The following is a 22,913-nucleotide window of genomic DNA, read 5'->3' as shown; positions in this document are numbered from 1 at the left end:
CTCAAGCCATGTCGTCCTGATGGAAGTTTACCAGAGAATTAGTTGAAAGTACTGTATCTGTGGATTTTCATTAGTGCCTTAACAACAGCTTTAAAAGCCTTCGATGTGAAGGGGAAGGCTATTGAAGCAGGAGCAAGAAAGGTAGGGTGCTTCTTGCTCAAGGCAGACACTTTCGAGTTTGTGTAACCCACCTTCTTCAGGCTGCTCGACAAGAGAGCCTGTGCCTTGTCGTGGTCGAAAACCATGACCTCCTTCAATTCCATCTCCTCCTTTGACGCTGGCTCCTGCTTCAGTCGAATGAAGCAGTCTGGATAAGCATTAAAGCTTGGCTAGAACTAGATGTCAACTAAGGGGACGGCTTCCATCTTCTCCGAGATGTAGAGTTTGCCGTTAGTAATCGGCATAAACTCCGCATACTCTCAGGGATTGGTTTCGGAGCAGGATGGGAGGTCTTGGACTCTGGGTCGCTTGTATGACCCTCGGGAAGCGGTGAGTTGAGCTTCACAGAGCTCTCTCTTGAACCTTGCTTCGCCTTGCTTGCTAATGTTCTCCATTAAGGCCGTAAGATGGGCCAGAACTGCCTGGCTCATGTTGTCCAGTGGAGGGGTAGAAGCAGATGTCGAGGGTAATGGCTCCGGTGCTGGCACAGACGGAAGGGACTCCGACTTGACCTCATCTTCTTCTTCCGGAGGTAGAGTAGACTCCTCCTCGGGATCATCCTTCAATAGATCCTTTTCAGTGTCCGTGGACACTTCAGACATCCTTTACTCCTGGTGGATGTCCATGCCTTGCAACGCCTCACTGACATCCGTCTCGATGGCAATCTGGACGCAGGGAGGTTCGGGTCGTGCTTGGGGCACGACAGCTTCACTACCCGCTTTCGGGAACAGCAAGCTACGCATCCTGTCGTTAGGCAGGTACGGTCCCGGAGAGTTCTTCTGGAACCCCCGTACCCATTTGCGCCGCTTTTCTCGTGGTGCATCCCTCGACTTCACTACCCGCTTTCGGGAACAGCAAGCTACGCATCCTGTCGTTAGGCAGGTACGGTCCCGGACAGTTCCTCTGGAACCCTCGTACCCATTTGCGCCACTTTTCTCGTGGTGCATCCCTCGACTTCACTACCCGCTTTCGGGAACAGCAAGCTACGCATCCTGTCGTTAGGCAGGTACGGTCCCGGAGAGTTCTTCTGGAACCCTCGTACCCATTTTGCCGCTTTTCTCATGGTGCATCCCTCGACTTCACTACCCGCTTTCGGGAACAGCAAGCTACGCATCCTGTCGTTAGGCAGGTACGGTCCCGGAGAGTTCTTCTGGAACCCTCGTACCCATTTGCGCCGCTTTTCTCGTGGTGCATCCCTCGACTTCACTACCCGCTTTCGGGAACAGCAAGCTACGCATCCTGTCGTTAGGCAGGTACGGTCCCGGAGAGTTCTTCTGGAACCCTCGTACCCATTTGCGCCGCTTTTCTCGTGGTGCATCCCTCGACTCCGTTGACTTAGGGTCGTCAAAACCTTCGGTCACCAAGGTCCAGCAGATGTTGCAGTCTTGGGGGTCCCAGTACTGCAGGGGTTTCGGTAGTGATGGTGCAGGGGGCATGAGACTTGCACGCTTTGGGACCACAGAAGTTCCTACTCCTGTGGTTACAGAAGATCACATCGCACTTCTTTTGGGATTCCTCCTGTAAAGAAAGGAAAATTAAATGAGTATGTGGTTGTTTATCTCACATGATAAACAGGTTATGCAAAATATTAATATTTTAACCATTATAGCTTAGGATAGTAAGCTAGAAGGGAAATAGGAAAGACTCATACTTGTGTCTCCTGTCCAGCCAATTGCTGTGACCTCCCCCAATATTAAGGTTATAGAGTTTCCTTATCAAGGCAAAATCAAAAGAGAAGGGTTCTAACCTCTAGGGATAGAATAAGTATACTAACACTGACCCTTAATATTGTGGGGTAAGTTATTAACTGATTACTTATCAGTGTATTGAAGGAATTCTTTTCTTTCAATATAGGATTGGTCTCAGCAATAGACTGTGCCAGGATACACAAGGTATGTTGGAAAATAACTACTGTATAATATACACTATAGTTTTCTGTCTGCTGTATACTATACTGCAAATATACTGGCTACTGTATAATCATATACTGTAGTTCAGCCGGCATGTTGCCAGCTAGGTTAGCACCTGGCGGCACGGTCCGGCCGGCATGTCGCCAGCTGGGTTGCTGGCTGGGTATTACCATACTGCCGGCTGAGTTAGTACCTGACGGTACCGAGCATGGAGGGGCAGGGAAATGGTCCTGTATCAAGTGTAGGAGAAGGCGGCAGGATTGCCGCCACTTCCACACAACGTTGAAACTTTGTTTCAGTATCGGCGCCATCCTAGGCGGAAGAAGAATATCTGTTCTTCAGCCTAGGGTCTGCCAAAATAGGACTAGTCTTTTAGACCACAGGGGAGAAGGTGTAACCTAACTCAGATGTCTACGATTTTCAGCCGTAGAAGTCAACAAATAGCCCCATTTCATTTAAAATAGGTTATTACAAATATTTTACTTTATCATATTACAGTAGTCTGTATAATACTGTAAAGTTCAGTACAGTAGGTTGTTGTTAGTCGTGGCGATCAATTTCTCACGAAACAAAAACACGGCATTCGATAACAACAGCTGATTCTCTCTCTCTCTCTCTCTCGTGTCATACAATACTTACATATAGATGAAGAAACTAAAATTAGTTTTCTTAGTGTCAATTAAATACGAAACGAAAAAATTATGCCGAGTCTACATCCATTTCAATCGTAGCTAAAAATACGGCATCCGATTTCATCAGCAAACCACTATTTTTTGGGAAACATCATTTTATTCTAGAAAATTGCTACTCTTTAAATAGTTAATTGCACATTAAGAAAGCGTGTACTTTTGTTTTTAAATTTCGGGTGTGTTTTAAAAATAGAGTATTGTTGACTTCTTTTTGTTTTACTTTATGCCGAGTCTACGTCCATTTCAATCGTAGCTAAAAATACGGCATCCGATTTCATCAGCAAACCACTATTTTTTGGGAAACATCATTTTATTCTAGAAAATTGCTACTCTTTAAATAGTTAATTGCACATTAAGAAAGCGTGTACAGTACTTTTGTTTTTAAATTTCGGGAATGTTTTAAAAATCGAGTATTGTTGATTTCTTTTTGTTTTACTTTTGGCTGTGATCAGATCAGCTGACGTCTAGCTGCCACTCTTGAGAGCGTACGAATACACTAACAAAGTATCGTTTATATCATTTCTTAACTTATTCAAACCGTCTATACAGTTGATATTACATAAGCACCAATGTGTTATAACCCATCAATTTTTTTTGTTTATTACATTTAAAACAACACACACACTCTCTCTCTCTCTCTCTCTCTCTCTCTCTCTCTCTCTCTCTAACAAATGATATCTTTGTTGCTCCTCAAAGTTTCATTTATATTGAAAATCAATCATGATTCAATTTTCCTTACTTTCTCCAATCTCGCACCATCTGTCACATCGAACGTTATAGCGGTAACTTAATTGTTCGACAACTTTAAAAATCGGGCTAGTACTTGCTTCTTCTCATACCTTTTATTTTAGATGGTTTCATAATTGAGGGGGTTACAAGTTGACTTATAACTGAAGTTAGGAAAAGTATTTTGGATATGGAATGGACAATTATCTTTAGTAACAGTTTAGAATTATCGTAAATTATCATTCTGTCATTAGCGGCAGTTTGTTATTGATGATTAAACGCGCCCCCCCCCCCCAAAAAAAAAATAGTTTTCCTACTTTGCTACGTATGTAGGATTTTATATAGATACAGTAAATAATATTTATAATAACATATTTACTAAAAGCTTTTAATATCATTATTTATCACTTTCATCATGCACGTTTAATGCCTTTGTTTGTTTATTATGATGGAAGGTTTCCGTTTTAGGTGGCGTCATAAAGAAAAACATTATATAAATTGCATTCATTTAATTTATTTGGAAGTCCTAAGAAGAATTAAGTAGAACATTGGTAATAACAAAATCAACATATAGTCAATACAAGTCGGGAGTGGCGCTAATTTCAAAATTTAAACTTGCGATGAAATCTACGGATGTTTACCAACATGTTTGGACTTCCGTCAATTTGTGTTCGTATGTCCGGATGTTCGTATCTTGGGGAGCGTCTGTATATATATATATATATATATATATATATATATATATATATATATATATATATATATATATATATATATAATTAACTTTATATGCATGCACAGTATATGTATTTTTTTTCTATTTATATGAATGTGTATTTGAGTATATATACAGTATATATATATATATATATATATATATATATATATATATATATATATATGTGTGTGTGTGTGTGTGTGTGTGCATGATCCACAAAAAACAAACTCTGGAGGGCATTCCTTTGAAAATTGGGAATTTTAGCTTAGTTGCATGGTTAAACATTTCAATACCCTGTGATCATAACATTATTAGCAATCTTTATAAGAATAATTACCATTCTGCAATACATAGATCAACTTGATTAGAGTTTATGTGGATGAGTCATTCACTTGGTGCCAAAAAAAGACAGTTGTTCACTGGTTCATTTAGTCAGAATTTTCTCAAGGGAATGGTCCTCATATCCAGTTCTGTGAAAATGTTGCAACATAGATGTGAACATGCAATAAACAAGAGCAAAATTAATATACAGTAAGTAGAAACTTATTTAAACATGCAAATGATATCTGACAAGTTTTATGACTAAGGTTAATTTAACAACAAAAAAGTCTCTTTTAATGCATTTTTTTGCCATTAGTATGTTTTTGCCCAATTTGTAAATAAATTAGTATTCAATTAGCTTAGCTCAGTGGAGGTTATCACTTACATCGTGCTTTGTACATAAAAGTAAAGAGTACTGTACTATAAGCTTTTTTATAGTGACCCCTAGGTCTCAGCGGTTCCAGGTAAATTGCTCAAAAAATTATTTCTTGAACTATCAATTTCTCGAAAGACAGATCGCTCGAAAGCCGATATTCTTTAAACTACTCGAAATCCAATTCACATTCTTTAAACGTTCATTAAAAATACTTAAGCTTTAAACACCATAGTTATATACCTTTATCTCAGCTGTTAATAACTATTTTCTAAGACTTACTTTTAGTTGACGAAAAATACTTAAGCGTTAAAAACCACTGATAAGTATCACTATCTTAGCCGTTAATGACTTTTTCTGAACATTCAAACATATATTGCTATATGCAGCCTAAAAGAATCTTTACATGCTAATTCAATAGGAGCAATGGTGTGCTGACGGAAATTTTAAAACTGTTCCCTATATCTTTGCTACGTGTAAAGTACATGGCATAAATCAAGTAAAATTATGCCTTTTGTATATGCATTGTTACATTATAAAACAAGAAAATTATAGGAAGTTCCTGGTAGGTTTATAAGAAGAAAATCCCTATGTTCCAGCCTTTGATAATAATGATTGATTTTGAACTGGCCATGGATAAGAAGGCCATAGAACAAGAATTTCCATTGTGTAAATGTTGTGGGTTCTTTTTTCATTTGTGTCGAAGCCTTTATTGAAAAATTCAAAAGAGGGGCCTAAAGGCTATGTGCGACACTGATGCCGAATTACCTCTTAAAACTTGTCTTTCATCTGTATAGGCATATATAATGGTACCCAATGTTGTGGGTGCATTTGAATAATTTACAGAAAAAGGGATTTTTCCAGAATTCATGAATTTTAGTAGCGAGTAAATGCTATTTTGTTTTGTTTTTTAATTATGAAGACAAATAAATTTATGAATTCTAGTTTGTAGTATTTATTTAACCAAACAATTGCTTTTATTTTCAAATGTCTCTTTTTCCAGTTCAAATGCTCAAAAACAAAATACTCGAAATCATTTACTTTTGAGCAATCTGTCTTTCGAGGAATTGATAGTTCGAGAAATAATTTTTCGAGCAATTGATTTCAAGGATTTTGTGTTCGAGCAATTAATTTCGAGGATTTTGTTTTCGAGCAATTGATTTCAAGCAATTTACCGGACACCATTCTTAGCCATACTATTTTTGCCATTTACTTTCCAATCATTTCCTTTGGTTTTCCGTTTCCTAGTTTTCAAATTTCTTATTTTACTTTACTCCAATGTTTTTAATTTCATTTAAGAACAATTTTTTTTTAGGTAACCTTACTTGAATTTTGGGAGGTAATTATTTGGTAATTCTGTTTAACTAATAAAGTATGTGCATTGATTTATGGAGTTTTGACCATATGGCCTGGTGGTGGGACTAGGGAGGCCATTCAGCAAAGGGGCAAATGAAGGATGCCCTTAGTTGCACAATGGTGATTAAAAAAAAATAAGGCAGCAAAATAGAAAAAAGTTCTGAGAAACTGTGTTAAAGTGCAAGACTAAAGTAAGGGTGCAGCTATTGGTCAAAGGGTCACAGCAAAATCCTTTTGTAATGCTGTCAGTGGATCACATATTTCTAGTGTTTGAATTGAACTGTTAATTAATGATATACTACCATACAAATTATTGTCAATTTTGGATAATAAGCTAAATAATGTACACAATATTGTGTCATTACTGTGTCTGTATTTTTTAGCATTTGTTATGAAGTGATAGTATTTTAATACTTTTATCAATTTTCTTTATAGGACCACCTCCTGATGCTTATCAAGCATATCTTCAGGAAAGTAGTGTTGCCTGTATATTAGCTATGTATTATACTCTTCACACGGCAACACGCAAGGACAAAACTGCTTTAATGCGTGTATTAGGAACTTTAGCAACTTGCCATCAAGATAGAGCCTTCCAAGATACTTTCCTTCATTCTTTGGTATGTACAGTATATTATTTCATTGAATCTCCTCTGATGTTCATATTGTTTTGTCCTCAAAACTGACTCAATATCGACGTTACCCTCCTAAAAATTTTCCATTTCCTTCCATTTAAGAGGTCACTCCTCTTGTCTACAAGGAAAATTTTCCTTTTTTGGGTGTCTATATATTGAGTCAGCTTTGTGGCAATGCAATATGAACAACAGGAGTTTATAAAGACAAATTTCATTATTAAAACTTAATTTTTGTAATCCATAAAAAAAGAGTAGTTTATTCTGTTTAAGATAAATATTTTGTGAAATCTAAAGCTTGAAGTTCAGCATCTTGAGTAAGTTTTCTTGGCTTCCCAGAAAAAATTTAATTTTCTATAATCCAATATACCATTTTGAGGAATGAGAATTGTATGTATTAAAGGAGTGTTTTATAAATACTGTGATATTTTATAAGTGCATATTGCGTTGATTCTAAGTTAAATTTAAAAGGACTCCAGCCTGTAGTTGGGAAATATAGAATTAACTTCTGGGATATTTGCCTCATCTCAATTACTTATGAAAATTTGGTATGAAATTGATTAGTTTGGTCCCCACATTTATATAATTTTTCTTTTTGACTTATTTAATAAATACATTTTTTATTTAATAAATACAACATTTTTCTAGATACTGTATCATACATTTCTCTTTATGCTAAAAAGTTTAATGCTGTGAATATAATGCCAACACACTTATTGATTTCAGGTGGCAGCACTAGTTCCAATGGCTGATGACTTTACTACTGAAGATTTCTGTACTGTCGTTTTTGATGAATTTTTCTTCACTAACATAAGTAGAGAGAATGTCATGCGTCATGTAATGAAGTTGGTGTGGTATGTACATCCTAAACTTCCGCCTGCTCGACTAGATACACTCCAGAAAGTTTTGCAACCTGGTCCCCATCATGTAAGAACCATTATACTCTTCCTTAAATAGTTTAGTTAAAATTTAATCACAAAAAAAGTATGCTGGAATAATAGATTATTATTAATGTACTGTGTAATCTAATGAAATATAGGCCAACTGAACTAAGTTCTACTTTATAAACTTCCAAGCTGACTTTAGAAGGTTAGTTGTGGAACCAGAAGGGATAATGTAAGAAAATTCATGTGCAGAGACAAAACATAGCCAGAGCAAAGATAAAGAAGTTACGGCCAGCAATAAAAGCTATAAAATATTGCAACTACAACCCAATCTCTTGTATTATACTTAATACATCATCAATAATATGGAGTAAAGTTGGTTATTTCTTGCCTGATTTTAGTAATACTCTACCAGAATATTTGGTAAATAATTAGGGATGGAGGATCCTAATTTTAGGAGTAACAATATTCCTCATGATTTACATTACATTCAGGATAATATTAACCATAGTATCTATTGTTATTGGGTCTTGGTTAGTTTCAGATGTATAAGGAAAAATTAACAAATAATTTAAGTTATTTATTTTTCAGTGCTTAAACACACTCTTAACTCAACTTATTTCAAGTTTGAATTGCAGCTTTTGACATAAAGTAGATCAGTTATAAGGGAAGTTAATGAAAAACCAGTTTTGTTGCAGCTTCCTCTTTTATTGACTTCTTTTTTGTATCATAATGGGTTAGATGTGTATATTCTAATAAATTAGTTTAACAAGACATTTAGCTAGTATTTGGTTGATAGTGTTTTAACTAGAGAAGTCTTAGCAATGGAGGATGCCTCCAAAATGTTTGTTTGTCATTTGCTGATTATATTTGGCAGTTCATCTACATCTTGATTTGTTTCTTGTTTTTTTTTTTAATGTTTAGATCAAAATACATATTTGAAATTCTACTAGAGATTGAAAGTGATTTTACTGATTTTATTCTCAAGAGGGGAGAACACCTTGATTTCTCTCATTAAGGCAGTTTCAGATGCTTGAAAGCTTTTCTCTTGATTAATTATCCAGTTATGGGTCCCATATTAGATTCTGACATGGTTGCTAATATTATTGAAGAAGTTTCTAATAGAAATTGTTTGGATGTCATCAGTTTTTCATCCTCCAGCTCTTACTTCTGCATATTCTTATTATTCTTTAGCTTGTATATTTAAATATTCCAGACTCGTACTTCTGCCAGGTCTTCTCATTCCTTTTGTTCTTCAATGAGGAGAATTGTGACCGCCAGGGCTTCTCAGTTCCAATAGGAGGGGTGCTCTTTCACTTCCAAAGCATTTGAGAAATCATTCAGGCAGAACATTGGGTTCTGTTAAAAACCAGAAAGGGTTATCCAATTCCCTTTCTTGTTCCTCCTCTTTGATCCAACTTTTCTGGTCCCTCTTACAGGTTACATCAAGAATTCTGTAAAGTCTCAGGCTTTGCTACCAAAATTTCACAAACTCATGGATAAGAGAGTGACAGTAGAAATAATTATTCAGTCTTTGAGGTTTATAGTCCTGAAGGGCTTGGGAGGTTGGTGACCAGTACTAGATGTTTCAAGATTGAACTAGTTCCTCTAGTAACATAGCTTTTAGTGTTCTAGCAGCAGTAAGGAAGGAAATTTGATGTTTTCAAGAGATGTGACCTATGCTTATTTTTGCATTCACATAGATAATGATTCAAGTAAATACTGTGTATTTGTTTTGTGTGCAGTGGCAAGGCATACCAGTTTACTTTTCTCTCGCCTTGAGCACTGCTCCACTAGTTTCCATGAGAAAGATGGCTTCATTATCCTAGTAGTTACATCTGGAAATCATCAAGATTGGTTTATCGTGAACTGATTGAAAGGGTAAGAAATGTTCTTCGCTCATCGCTTAAATATCAAGGATAGTGGTCCGTTTGGTTCTTTAAAAAAATCTATCCTTGACTTTAGGTTATTGGCATTGTCTTGGCTTCTCTTTCAGGGCCAGCTTAGGTAGGTTTATGTGTCACCCTTCTTTGTGGAAAAACTTCAAGAAAAGCAAATGTTATGATACAAAATGAAGATTAAAATACAAAACTATAGTTCTCAGCCACAGAGCATACCACACAGAAGGCTGAGTTTGTGTGAATGCATTGGCACTACTAGGCTCAGAGTTTACGGAGTAACCCACACTTACCCTGCATTCTTCATTAATGTGGACGAAGTGGACTTGTATGATCTTCAACAAGACCATCTTTCAAAACAAACAGTTTGAAGTGATTGACCCCCAGAATATAACATTTCTAAACAATTGTTGCTAAACACCTGGGTGTAATAACATCAGAATACCAAGAACAGAAATCTACTCATGAAAGGAAAAGTGACTGGGCTAAAAGGGAAGATGTTATAAAAATTCCAAGTAATCTTCACATTTACTTTTTAGAAACATTTGGTCTCTTTCTTTTTATTGAAAAAGAAAAATTGAAATTTTTTTAAAAGGTTTGGTGATCTATCTATCCAAGGAATGGTTTTAATTCTTTCATTCTGCTATCTTTTAAATATTTTATGTCTGATCTTCACCTGCTGACACTTGCTTAATTTGTTGGACAAAATCTTGTGGGTTATTGAATTCCCTATCCCTGATCTGTGTATTGATCTCTACCAACATCGTTCACTTAGTTCTATGTGCATATTGCATAAGACGTTTTTTCTGATTTTTCCATCTTGCAAGTAATACTAGATATGCTGTTAATTTTATCCGCCATTTCTTCTCCATCATAAGGTTCAATCTTCTTTCCCACTGATATCCCTACATTAAGGGGTCAGTCGTCTGATGCTCCCACTCCAATCCCTTTTATCAAAGGCATCTTCTTCCATCAAACCTCTTCTGGCAATGCTTCCTCTGAGGATTGTAAGTTCTCATGATAGATTTCTCAACCAGTAAGTAGTTAGATTTTTGAAAATTTCCTCAGGTGCAATCAGTGTTCATGCAGAGATTGAAAAATATTTTGGCCTACAATCTCTCATTCATTTCTGAATTTTTTTTATTGATCTTACTGGACAGAGTAAAATAACACCCAAATCATCAGTGGCCTCCCTGAGAGATAAGATCGTGAAGAAGTTCAACTGATATTCCCCCCGAAATCTGGGTTTTGGTCACAGATTTGAGAGCAAAGGATACAAAAAATTCTTTGTACCCTTTGGAAGAGGATGCAAGATAGTATAGACCATGAAGTTTCCTTTTTCTCCTTGGCTGAAGGTAGGCAAGGAAGAAGGCAGTCTGTAAGATAAAATCCCTTCCTTAGGCTTTAAGCATAGGATCGTGGGGGACTTTCTTTAAAGACTTGAGCACCCTTTTCCAAATTCCAAGAGTGGGACCTTTTGTTCCCTGAGTGGGGGTGACAAGCCTGCCCCCTGAAATCCCGAATAAGGGCTGGAAGTTTTCCTGTAGAGGAGAGATCAAGCTCTTCCAGTTTGATAACTAGGTTCAAGGACTAGAAATAGTCTTATACTGCCTTAACTACAAAGGAATTCGTTCCTCAGTAACATCAATTAGCCCATTTTCTGGGGAAAGTAGTCTTGAGACAATATTCCTCATATAAACCCGATTACTATCATTTGACCTGATAGTCAGTTGTGGACAACTTTCGGGGACATCTGGACAGTTCTTTAGCAGTTGGGCTCGAACTCCCTTCTTTCGGAAGTGCAGCCAAATAGTCTCCCGTTGTGATGTGGCAGGCAATGCAGTGCAACTTCGAATTTTCCAGAGTGTGGTTGACCTTTTAGGTTTTAGTAGTTTGGGAGGTTTCCTCAGGGCTTCCATGAGAATTTCCAATAGGTTTGAGTTCCACTCTTCTGTTGTCTCCTTTGAGGATATTAGCATTATTCTGACTCCCTTGGATGTTCGGATTTCGTTCAATCTGACAAATCAGTGTAAGATTGTAAGAGCCCAGACTGTCTCATTGATAGTAAAGAAGTATTGCCTATTACTATGCAGTAGTTATTAGTCTAAGACTGATTTGCAATACACCGGGAGTAAGTAAACCACTGGTGAAAGGTAATTGTGCCTCAAAATCTGGAACCTTACAAAATCAAGTCTCATTGTTGCTAGGAGGTACCATGGGCTTTCTGCGCCCATTGCTGACCCTGATTAATTCCGATAATTAGCAACGACTACTCTCCTCTCAGAATAAATTTTGGTCTAAGCTTACTTTCTACTACCCGGTGGCATGGCTGTGCTTTCTTATTTGGAAACCATAGGTTCTTACCAAGGAGCTCAATGGAGAGTCACTTGAGACTTCCTCCACAGTTCCTTTAACCAACAATTTGTATGCTTCCTCTAAAAAAAGGATGTCTCTTACTGAGCCTTTTGTGTAAAATTTATGTATTGTGAGAGTCATGGTCAGAGCTGTCAGACAGGCTATGAAAGGCACTCTATATCCTGAATAGAGGACTTCTACCGTCCAAGGGTCGCCCCCCGAAGTCCTGCCGCCTTAAACGAAAGCTTTCTAGGCATCACCCACTGATGCTAAGCTGGGGGACATGCCCTCCCTATTGGGAGCCTCTGCGACCACCCCCTGATTTTCCTAAAGGATGTCTTCTTCAACTAAAGGTAGGTCTGATTGCTTGTCTCTTGAGCTGTTGTGAATCTGTTGGAGGCAGAAGTCGTCTTTGCCATGGAACTGGCTTAAAAGGAGAGTTTCTTAGCTGCTGCTGGGAGGTAAAAAGTATTGGTGCCACTGCCTTTCTTATCACAGGAACTTGTCCTAACCTCTCTACCTTCTTTATAGCAGTTAGCTACATCTGAGGGACAGAATAGAGAAAGGGAACTTACTAAGTTCGAGTTTCTCGGGACTAATACGTCCTTGAGAGAGACAGGTGTTTAGAGCATTTAGCTAAGACAACGTTGCACCTCATTAGGATAGTTACCTCCATAAGGTAAACGTTCTGATGCGAAAAGAATTCTATGGCTTTAGCCCAAGATCGGGGTAATTTCTAAAATTGCAAAGTGGTTAACTGCTCTAGACCAGTGGTCTAGCCACAAACAGGCTTGGATTGCTGACACAGTTGCTATCTCCATGTTTGCTATTTCATGACCAGAAACAATGGAGGGGAGGATGGGCAATTTATAGACTGGTACCGATGGAACTAGTTCTCTCGGGGACTTCTGTAAGCAGCTGTAGAAGATCCACGACCATTCCCCGTGATGCCATAGCAGAGCTATTAGGGTCATTGCTAAGTTGTGGACTATCTTGCTTTGTTGAGCTCTTCTCATCAAGCAGAAGAGGGGAAATGCATAGACTTCGATGTTGTCCCAATATTGTTGGAATGCATCTTGCCAGAGAGCCTAGAGATCTGGCATAGGAAAGTAGTACAGCGGTAGCTTGCTGTTCAGGGATGTTGTAAACAGGTCCACCGTCAGGGAACCCCACAAAGTCTGGACTTTGTTGGCTATTAGATAATTCAAAGACCACCTGGAGTCCACTATCTGAGTCGCTCTGCTCAGGTTATCTGCGAGGACATTCCTTTTGCCGAGAATGAAGCGAGCTGATAAGGACACTAAGTTGTCTCCTGCCATCTTAGCATTTCCACTGCTAGATGGCAAAGGTGCCGAGAAAAGGTACCACCTTGCTCGTCAACACCACATAGTGACCTGCCAGGACCTGATGAAACTGTTGCAGGCCCATAAAGGCTGCCCTCATTTCCAGGAGGTTTATGTGTCGATATCTTTGAGACTGACCAGAGCCCGGAGGCTGCGTGATGCAACAGATGAGCCCAGCCCCTGCCCTTTTTTTTATGGATCTGTAAAGAGCATCAATTGCAGGGGCGGGCGAGAGATCTACCCCTCTGTGAAGGTTGTCATCTGTCACTCCCCATCTCAGGTCCGCCTTCTGCTCCGGTCCCATGGAAACCAACTGGACCTCAATCGCGGCTGGAGAGATCGTATTCGCAGCCGACCGTTACATACCAGACGTTCCAAGGAGGATAAGTGACCTATGAGAAGTAACCACTGCTGTGCTGGAAGCGAGTCTGGTAAGAAGGGACTTGCTACCTTCCTTAGCCTTTGGATTCTGTCATTGGACAGGAAGACTTACCCCCAATCTGGTCTCTGTGATCATCCCAAGGTATACCAGTCTCTGTGATGATTGCAGGGAAGCCTTCTCGAGATTTACCACAATCCCCAGATCGTGACAAAACTTGAGGAGTCTGTCTCTGTGTTGGAGAAGGATCGTTACTAAATTTTCTAGGATCAGTTAATTATCAAGGTATCTCGGTAGGTGAATGCCGATCCTGTGGGCCCAGGTTGACCCTAGAGTGAAGACCTTTGTGAAAACCAAAGTTGCTCTCGACAGGTAGAAGCACAGCACCTTGAACTGGTATCGTCTGTTGTCTACAATGATCCTCAAATACTTCTTTGAGGACGGGTGGACTGGGATCTATAAGTATCTGTAATTTTGGTCTAGCATGTACAGAAGTCCTCTGATCTTATTGCCTGTCTGACTGTCTACTGTTTCCATCCTGAATGGAGTCTGTTGCACAAACTTGTTCAAGGCTGAGAGGTCGATGATAGGTCTCCAACCTCCAGACGCCTTCTTTACAAGTAAGTGTCGACTGTAAAAGCCTGGGGACCCGTCTGGAACTTCTTGAAGAGTACCAGTCTTCAATATTTTCTGCACTTCGGCCCCGGGGGTCAGTTCCTTCACGGATCCCTTAGTATAGGTACTTGGCTGAATCGGTTGTAAAGTCAAGGGAGTTAGATATTGCGTGAATGGGATGCGATAACCTGACCGAATCACGGAGAACTTATAAGGTTTGGCCCTGTGCTCCAACTACCTCTGCCACCTGCCTTGCGAGCATCCTTCCGCCATTGTACAAGTAGGAGGATTGCCCTCCTTAGTGGTAGCGGCCTTAACCGCTACCTCTTCCTCCTTTGCTGGTTCTGCCTACCTTGGGTTGATTTCTAGCAGGAAGGGCTTCTTGGACGATGTTCTGGGAACAGCCACACTTCTGCTGCTACCCTGAGGTCTAGATGGTGGAGGTTTCTTGGCTGGAGGAGCTGCTACATACGACCTCAAAGTCATGGCTCTTTGAAGGAGAGAGTCTTGACTAGTCTTCCTCCAACAATCCGCTGCCATTACGACATCCTCAATGTTGAAGAGGGAAAGTCCTTCCTTAGCCAAGATTCGCAGCTTCGTTACGTCAGTCTTTGGAAATTGTCTGCGGAACCTCTGTATTACTGCATCCCACCGTTTCAGGATCATGTTAGGCCACAAGTTTACGACTTGGTGAGCCAGACAAAAGAAAGATCAACATGGACTCCCTGGTGTATTCTTGCAACCAGTCATTTGTTCTGATCAGGTGTCCTTCACACCCCAACCATAGGTCAAACCACGAAGTAGCCTGCATGTCATACTTCGCGACCCTCTCCATGTTCAGGGTGTCGCTCCCTGGAAAGATAACGGGAAGCCCTGATAGTCTATGGAACGAGACCCCTTTTGTCCAACTATCACTGGGTCCACTGGTAAGGCTGACAGGGCCTCCTCCATCTGCTGCACGAATGGAGGTGGGAGTCTCGTTAGATCGAAGAGACTGTGTTCTTCCAGCAACTTGGGCGAAGGTCTTCTTCCTGGCACCTTTCAACCCCCTCGACCCTGTGCTGGCCTTGGTGGTTTTCTGAGTGCCATACAGATGGTCCAAAATTATGTCCTTATCCTCTGCCCACAAGCTCTCACCTATAGGAGCCCGAGGTGGGTCGTCATTGTAGTCTTGACGTAACTGGAACAGCCGTCCTTGATGACGGGGCCTTTGGCATCGTCTTTGTATCTTTCCTTTTCCTGGGTGGTGGCAGGAACTCCGCAAGCAGGGAAGATCTTGTGTTCTCCTTCTGTTTGGTTGGACTTGACATATCTTTGGGAGAAGCTTGAGAAGGCCGGTCTGCTTCTGTTTAATGGCGCAGGCTGGTTGGGTGTGGCGACCTCATTTGGAGACAAACTGTGTCACCCGTAGTAGACATCAGTTGTCTCTCTCATCTTTCCTTTGTTGGCATCATAGGAGTCAGCTCTAGTAGAGAGAAGTCCCACTGCAGCATCCTGGAACTTGTCAGAAGGTTAGGTACCTTTGAACGGACTGGATATAACACTACCATAGTCTGTCATTTCTATGGATGAACAGGGATGGAACTCCTGTTCCTCAGGTAGGAAGGTGGACAAGTGAACTTTGAGTGGCCAGAAGCTTCTAACGAGATCCGGAGAGTTATGGTAGAGGCTGCAGCTATCTGGTCTCTACTTGTGGAAGCCTGCTTAGTGCCGGTCACCGCCTTTCGAACTGTCTTCACTAACTCATCGAACCAGTGCATGTCCTTGTTGCACACAGAAAGATGTCTGGAACTCTTGGGGAGGTTCACGAACAAGAGTTCGTCTGCAAGGTATTCGTGAGCAGTCTACCTGTGAGGGAGTGTTACCGCTTACCTAGTGGTATGCACACAGGCATACTGTAATGTTCCAACTTGGAGGAACAAGTCAGAGATCGTAGCTCGACAGCCATCACACTCGCTTATCTTGGCGGATAGGGAGTTGCGAGAAGGAACTATCCCTAAAGGGATGGCAAGCAGCTGCATCGTCATGAACCGCTGTGTCATCGGGTGATGATACATGGTCACGGGGCAATACGCTGCTACGTTCTATTGCGTTGCTGCTGGATGGTCGCGAGCTAAAGCGATGTCGCAATCGCGATCACGAGCTAAAGGACAGTCACGCATTGAGGAGACGTCACAAGCCGGAACGTAGTCCGCAAGCTAGAAACTGATCATAAGCTGGTGAGCTGTGCTGTCTAGTCATAGGAGGTAATGTCGGACGATGCTTGAGCGATTGCTCCCGATTACGTACAGTATGTCGTCTCTTCTGTCCGTGCTGTGAGCCGGTAGATGTTGGAGAGAAACCTTTGGTCACGAGCTGTACGCTCATGAGTTCTGCAACACTGCGTTGCTCTTCATTACTCCCTCAGTAGTGTGATGAGTGCTGCTGTGAGAATCCAAAGCTGGAACTAGGCGTGTCGAAGCGGCGGGACGAGTCTAATCAGCTGGGTGAGTGAAGGATGATGATCGCTGGAGGCGTCAAAATTGCTGGTGAGGTGTCGCGGCTTAAGTCAACCTACGAGTTGCCTCTTCTTCATGCTCTGAGGGGTTAGAGAGAGGCATGGACGAGTCCAAAACCTTTCGCGTCACTGCTTTGTAGTGCGGACCACTCCGGGGAGGACCAAACCCGCGAACTAGAAAGTTGTCCCCCGTGAGTAGTAGGAACAAGCTTTGGACTTTGCACCCCCTCCGCTGGCTGAGTAAACTCAGAACGAGGGAGTGTGCCGTCGTCAGCATGCTGAGCAGGATCGAAGATGACAATCCAGGTGCATTGACTTATACAGGTCGGGACTTTAGAGACTCTTCCTGTGTGAAACCTTCAGGCACTCGTGTCCCTAACTGGAGAAGTTCTAGAAGACCTTCCTTCGATGGAGAACATCATATACGATAAAGGACTCCCTTAAGGCAGAGGGCAGCACCACTTCGCTAGGGTAAGCAGTGAAGTCCTACGGTCCCATGGATTGTCTGGGCGTTGAAGGGTCACCACTTCTACTCAGTCGTTCCCCAGGCAGGCTGATCAAGTAGAAGCTTGGACAGAGATCGAGAAGCAGAAGGAAGTCGAGGTTTCTTATCATTTGAGGATGGCCCCCAGAGACACGCCCACTTTGATGTGTTCTTCCGTCTCCTATCAAACCTCTCCCGCTGGGAGGATGACCACTCAGAAGAAACAATCACACCAGAAAAGATAAAATAGAAATAATTAGTCAAGTGGGAGTCAGTGAACAGCTGTAGAGAGAGAAAACGTCCACTCTCAACCGAGCCAAAAGCAAAAGTGACGAGACAACACTGGTATATGTCTGAGCAGTGCCGGTACTACCCCCCAAGCCTTGCTAACTAGCGACGGGGTAATTATACCTCACTAAAAGTCTTAAGGCTAGTTTTCCAGTCGACTCAAAAGTCCATTCCATGATAAAGAACGAAAGGGTTTGTATTAGTGATGGAACAAACTGTGTTGGCAAGGGGCACTCCTCCTCCCTGATATTGGAAGAATCACCTTGACTAAGTGTCAGATAGAATAGTGCACCCCAAGTCTTTCCCCAACATGTCAATTTTAAAAATTTATTTTAATCACTGAAGCTGCACTTCCAGTTTATGTAATCAATGGAAAAATCAGGTGAAATTTAGTAATAATTAAGCCTCCTAAAAATTTTGTTTTAATTTTTCTCTACTTTTAACAGGGTGAAGCAAGTCAGCTGTTATATGAAAAATTCCAAGCGAAGACACGTGCATTCCAAGACACTCAAAATCAACCAACGCCAGTCGGTGAGATTGACTCTCCGCTGACTGCTGTTCCCATGCCTGCACCTATTCAATAAGAGTATATTTTCTTTTTTTATCTCTACCTTAATTACTTATGCTATACAAGTACAGTAACCAGGGTCATTTTTAACTTGGAATATTCAGCAAACTTTGTTTTTTTTTATTAATATTATTAATAAAGGTTTCCTTAAGAAAGCAATAACTTAAGAGGAAAAAAAAGAAAATGTAATGGTAAACCCAGGCCATAGCTGTAATTGTTAATAATAGATCATCATTGATGTTTTTTAGTCTTGGTCTTAGTTTTCCATACTAGTGAACCTTACAAGTACTTTGCAAATATTTAGCTATTTATAATATACAACTCTATCAAATTTATGATATAAAACTATAAATTTTCTAATGTGCTTGTAAAGGTGTTTGCAATTTCTTTCATATTAGTATGTCTGTATAAATGTTTTACAATTATATATTTTCTTTCCTTACCCATATTAGTTTGACCAGGGTGAATACGAGTGGATTGATAGAATTAGGCTATCCAGGGGTGGGGAGGCTGTTCAGTGCCAAGCAGCAGTTGCAATATCAAGTAAAGGTTGAGAGATAACACTGGAAGAGGGAGTCAAGGTAAGGAGATTCAAAAGTGGGTGCAGCTACGGTTGAAGGGCTATTGCAACATTACACGAGGTACTCTGCACTATCCCCTGGTTGAGTTGAAGCATTGCAATCTGTCACTTTCTTTTGCCCAGGATTCGACTAAAGGTACCAAGACGAATAAGACTCATAAGGCAAATAAGCTATTGCAAATACTGACAAGTTCTGGATAACATCAGTTTTAGTACAGTACTTGTCATTAATTTACTCTTATAACTTTGTCTTTAGTCTCAATTTTAACACAGTATTACTAAAATTTAAAGTCCTGAAAAATTAAGGTTTAATAAAATGCACATATTAGCTGAATGAGCTATTACTCACTGTAAAATAAAAACACTATAATATGATTCATTAACAATGGTTAATTCACAACCTAAACAATAACAATAATAATCGTACATTGTATTTACAAGTTTCACAGATCTAGACTACAGTATTGCAAGTTAAATCAACAATATTATCATGTTAAATGTTCTAACTATATGTACATTCACAACATGTCTATACATGAAGATGGATTAAGTAAATCTTACACCTTTCTAGCAAGGCTTTGCAATAGGGATTTGAATTAATTGCACTTATTTAAATAAAACACTTTTTTCCATTTGGTTAAAAATATTGGTCTCAATATTAATTCAAAAATAGTCTCAATTTATTTAGAATTAACACAATATATTGGAATTTGTGATCCAGGCCTTTACATTGTACAACAACAAGACTGGCTGTCCACTCCTCCTATCACTTCTGCAGGATCTCCGCAGAATTTTCGAGGGGTAAGTGATGGAGATGCCGGAGGTCTAAAAGCTACAGTATCAACTCTAACAGACGAAGAAGTAAATTCTGTATTTCGACCATGTGGTCGAGGATCATAGTCAGACGTATTTAAGGAATAAGTACTAGAAGCAGGAGCTAGAGTATATGAGCTCTGTGAAGCTCGAGACATAGCACGTTGTTTCTTTAGATCTGCTAAAGTACCTGGAGAAAAGGGATTGACCGTTACAGTTACATGAATATCAATCTTGCTTCCTCCTTCTCCACTATGAGTAATCATTCCACTTCCCCCAGCATTACTAGGTGAAACAGAATCTGGCTTTGCTGTAGATGAACTACGAGGAGGAGGAATAGGTGGTGTAGATGGCTGGGGCTCTATTTTTTCCAGAACACTACTACTTGGTATACGAAATCCACTGCTTCGACACAAACTACTATTGCTACTGGATCTTGCTACTATATTTTTGTCTGTCTTGATAACTGCATCTGAAATGAGCAATTATTGTTTAAATAGTTTAATGTGAAATTCTAGGAGCCATAAAAGAAACGAAAAATGAACGTTTTCTAAAGAAATCATTCAAGCTGCTGGACATTACAAAAAGACTGGTAATCTAAAACTATTCACTTGTCAGTTAATTTACATGAAAAGGATTAATACAAAAGATTTCTAACCAGAATTACTACACAAAAGGATGCCCAAGATCAGTGGTACCACAAGAATTAATAAAAGTGTTCTGATACTATTGGCTTAATTATAGAAATAAAATGAAACATTTTTTCCTAACTATACAAACCTGAGTTCTTTACGTAGGAGAAAAAATTAGCACAAGCTGGCATACAACTATAAAAAAATTCTAACAAGGTGACAGCCGGATTCCGGTAGTTACCCGTGGTGGTGGAAAAAAGACGTCTCTACTCTACTCGTAAGGAGATTGGGAATGTAATAGAATATTCCAGTTGACAGGGTCTTCTGATGCTGTGCCTAAAGGAAAAGGAAAATAAAGAAAAGAAAAAGCCAGCCATGTCCTATCATTCATCCCAGACTAACACCGTAACCTCCGTCCTCGAATGACTTCTAATAGTCCAGTGAGGAGTTAAGGTAGCTATACCACTGCTATACAGCTAACACAGGGCCTATCAAATTTTGCAACCGGTGTGTTACACATTTAGCAGGTAGTGGGTAGTGAAGGTAGAATGTCTTCCACACTTATAGCACCTGCATCACAGAAAAGTTCTTGAACGGCAGGAACATACTTATGACCCTGGTGTTGTTATAACCCGTACTGTTGCAGAGGGGAAAGATAAATACCATAGTTGATAACCTGCCTGATGCATATGGTGATGTACCTCCTTCTTGACTCTGCCCCTGCTGACAAGCAAGTGCTTGATTCGAGGGCGAGATCCGAGAGTTCGTTTAAGCGTTCAAGTAGTCTCTCGGCACTCTTACAGGACACAAAGTAGCCGAATTTGAGTCTTGGCAACAAACTCAGGGATGAAGCTGAAAGTAACTTGCCCCCCATCCCAGAGACTGGATAATGTCATAGGGGAGACCATACAACTCCCAAACCTTTTTAACAGAGGTTAAAGCGAGAATAAAATCTTTTTCGAGTTAGATCGCTGTTCGAAGCCTGATGTTATAACTCAAAGCTCAATGCAATGACTCCTAAGTGTTCCATTCCAGGAACGGACATTGATGTTCCACTAAGGTGGTCTCATTTTCGACTACGGCACACCTGTTCAAACTCCACAAGAGCATGGACAGCTCTACCGAAGAGGAAATAGCAACCCCTTTCAGTCTAAAGATTTGGCTCAAGGCAGAGCAATAGCCTTTAATGGAGAGACTGAGCAGTTTCCCTCTTGGAGAAAAAGTAAGAATTTCACAATAAGGATATTGTGGTTCCAAGCCGAGAGACACCCCTTTCACGACACTAACCACGAAAGATTGCCTACTTTGCCTGGTATCCTGAGGTAACCAGACATTGTTTTGTTACTGGTTGTGAAAGCCCTCTCTCAGTGAGATGTTACATACCCTTCAGGTACAAAGTCACAGGGATCTCACTGTTTGATGGCAAATCTGAGCATGATGTTGGTGCAGCAAGTCATAGGGAGGAGGAAGCTCCCTTGGAACAGCAGCAGAAGGCCAGGGTACCATTCTACATGTTGCTATAACGGGGCTATTCATGTCATGGATAGACTGAGTGTGGATCTTATCCTTTTGAGGAGTTTCCTCATTAGGCAGAACAGGGAGGAAAGCATAGACATCCTGGTTTTCCCACGGAAGATGAAAGGCAGCCTGAAGCACTAGTTATGTGTCCAGTACTGGCGAGCAGCACACCGGAAGCTTCTGGTTAACGGACATTGAGAACAGGTCTACTACCGTCGAACCCCACAGTCATTACTCAAGTTTGCTATCCTAGGGTACAAAGACCCTTCGGAACCAGCTATCCGAGTCTTCCTCCTCAGTTTGTCTGCAGAGATGCTCTTTTTGCCTGGCATGAACCAGGCTGACAGGGAGGTCACATTATTTTTTGACTTTTGCAAGTTACTTCTGCTAATTGTTAAAGTTGCCTTGAAATAGAATCTCCTTGCTTGTCTAGTTGTCTAGATATGCCACAGTGGTCATGTTGTTGCTCATCAACACTACTGAGTAACCGAATGGAGCTGTTAGAAATGTTGAAGAACAAGGTATGTTTCCTTCAACTCACACCACAGTGTGGAGGACATGTGTTGCGGCAGGAGAGAGTGCCAACCCTCCCTCCCTCCCTTCTTTTTATGCATCTGTGAAGAGCATAAAATTGGGAGAGGGAGAAAGATCTACCTTTCTCAGAAGGTTCGAATACAGGTTCCACAAATTCAGGTCTTTCCTCTGCTCTACATCCCCCTAGAATTAGCATTCCGGGAGTATCCCTGCCCTGAGACCCTAAGGTTTTCAAAGCCCACCGCTGAAGTGGCTGCATGCGGAGGCAACTGTTGAGCACTAGACACTCTAACGAGGACATCTGACACAGCAGGCATTGCTGCTACTGTGAATCTTGCTAATTTTACCTGCGATGGATAGACTTTCCCTAGTATCTACCTGCATTCCAAGATATACCAGGTTCTGCTTGGGCATCAAAAAGGACTTCTCCAAGTTTACCACAACACACAGAATGTGGCAAACCTTGAGAAGCATGGACTAGCCAATTGTCTAGATAGCAGGGAGGATGAATGCTGTTGGTAGTTCAGTTGAACTAGGGTAAACCTTCAAGTGAACACTTGAGGGATTGTCGACAGACTGAACTACAGCATCCCAAATTGGTATATCTTTCTGCGTAGATTGAAACTTAGGTACTTGAAGACAGA

At 40.5% G+C, this 22,913-nt stretch overlaps 2 protein-coding genes across 6 annotated transcripts in view; one reads left to right on the top strand and one right to left on the bottom strand.

Moving 5' to 3' along the window:
* Positions 1-18,315, top strand: part of NELF-B (negative elongation factor B) — a 105,459-nt gene extending 87,144 nt beyond the window's left edge. The window contains exons 10-12 of the mRNA XM_068360753.1: positions 6,688-6,869; positions 7,608-7,808; positions 18,071-18,315. Coding sequence (XP_068216854.1) covers positions 6,688-6,869; positions 7,608-7,808; positions 18,071-18,208 — 521 coding nt within the window. The 3' untranslated portion in view covers positions 18,209-18,315. The remainder of the gene's footprint in view (positions 1-6,687; positions 6,870-7,607; positions 7,809-18,070) is intronic.
* A 782-nt stretch (positions 18,316-19,097) lies between these two features.
* Positions 19,098-22,913, bottom strand: part of LOC137629445 (protein phosphatase 1 regulatory subunit 16A-like) — a 423,268-nt gene continuing 419,452 nt past the window's right edge. For all 5 annotated transcript variants that reach the window (XM_068360749.1, XM_068360748.1, XM_068360750.1 and 2 more), the window contains exon 11: positions 19,098-20,057. In XM_068360749.1, the coding sequence (XP_068216850.1) occupies positions 19,498-20,057 (560 nt within the window). In that variant the 3' untranslated portion in view covers positions 19,098-19,497. The remainder of the gene's footprint in view (positions 20,058-22,913) is intronic.

The sequence above is a fragment of the Palaemon carinicauda genome, chromosome 37, assembly GCF_036898095.1.
Source record: "Palaemon carinicauda isolate YSFRI2023 chromosome 37, ASM3689809v2, whole genome shotgun sequence".
In the NCBI taxonomy this organism is placed as follows: Eukaryota; Metazoa; Arthropoda; class Malacostraca; order Decapoda; family Palaemonidae; genus Palaemon; species Palaemon carinicauda.
Note: the sequence above shows the minus strand (reverse complement) of the source record. Positions and strands in the feature narration are given on the sequence as shown.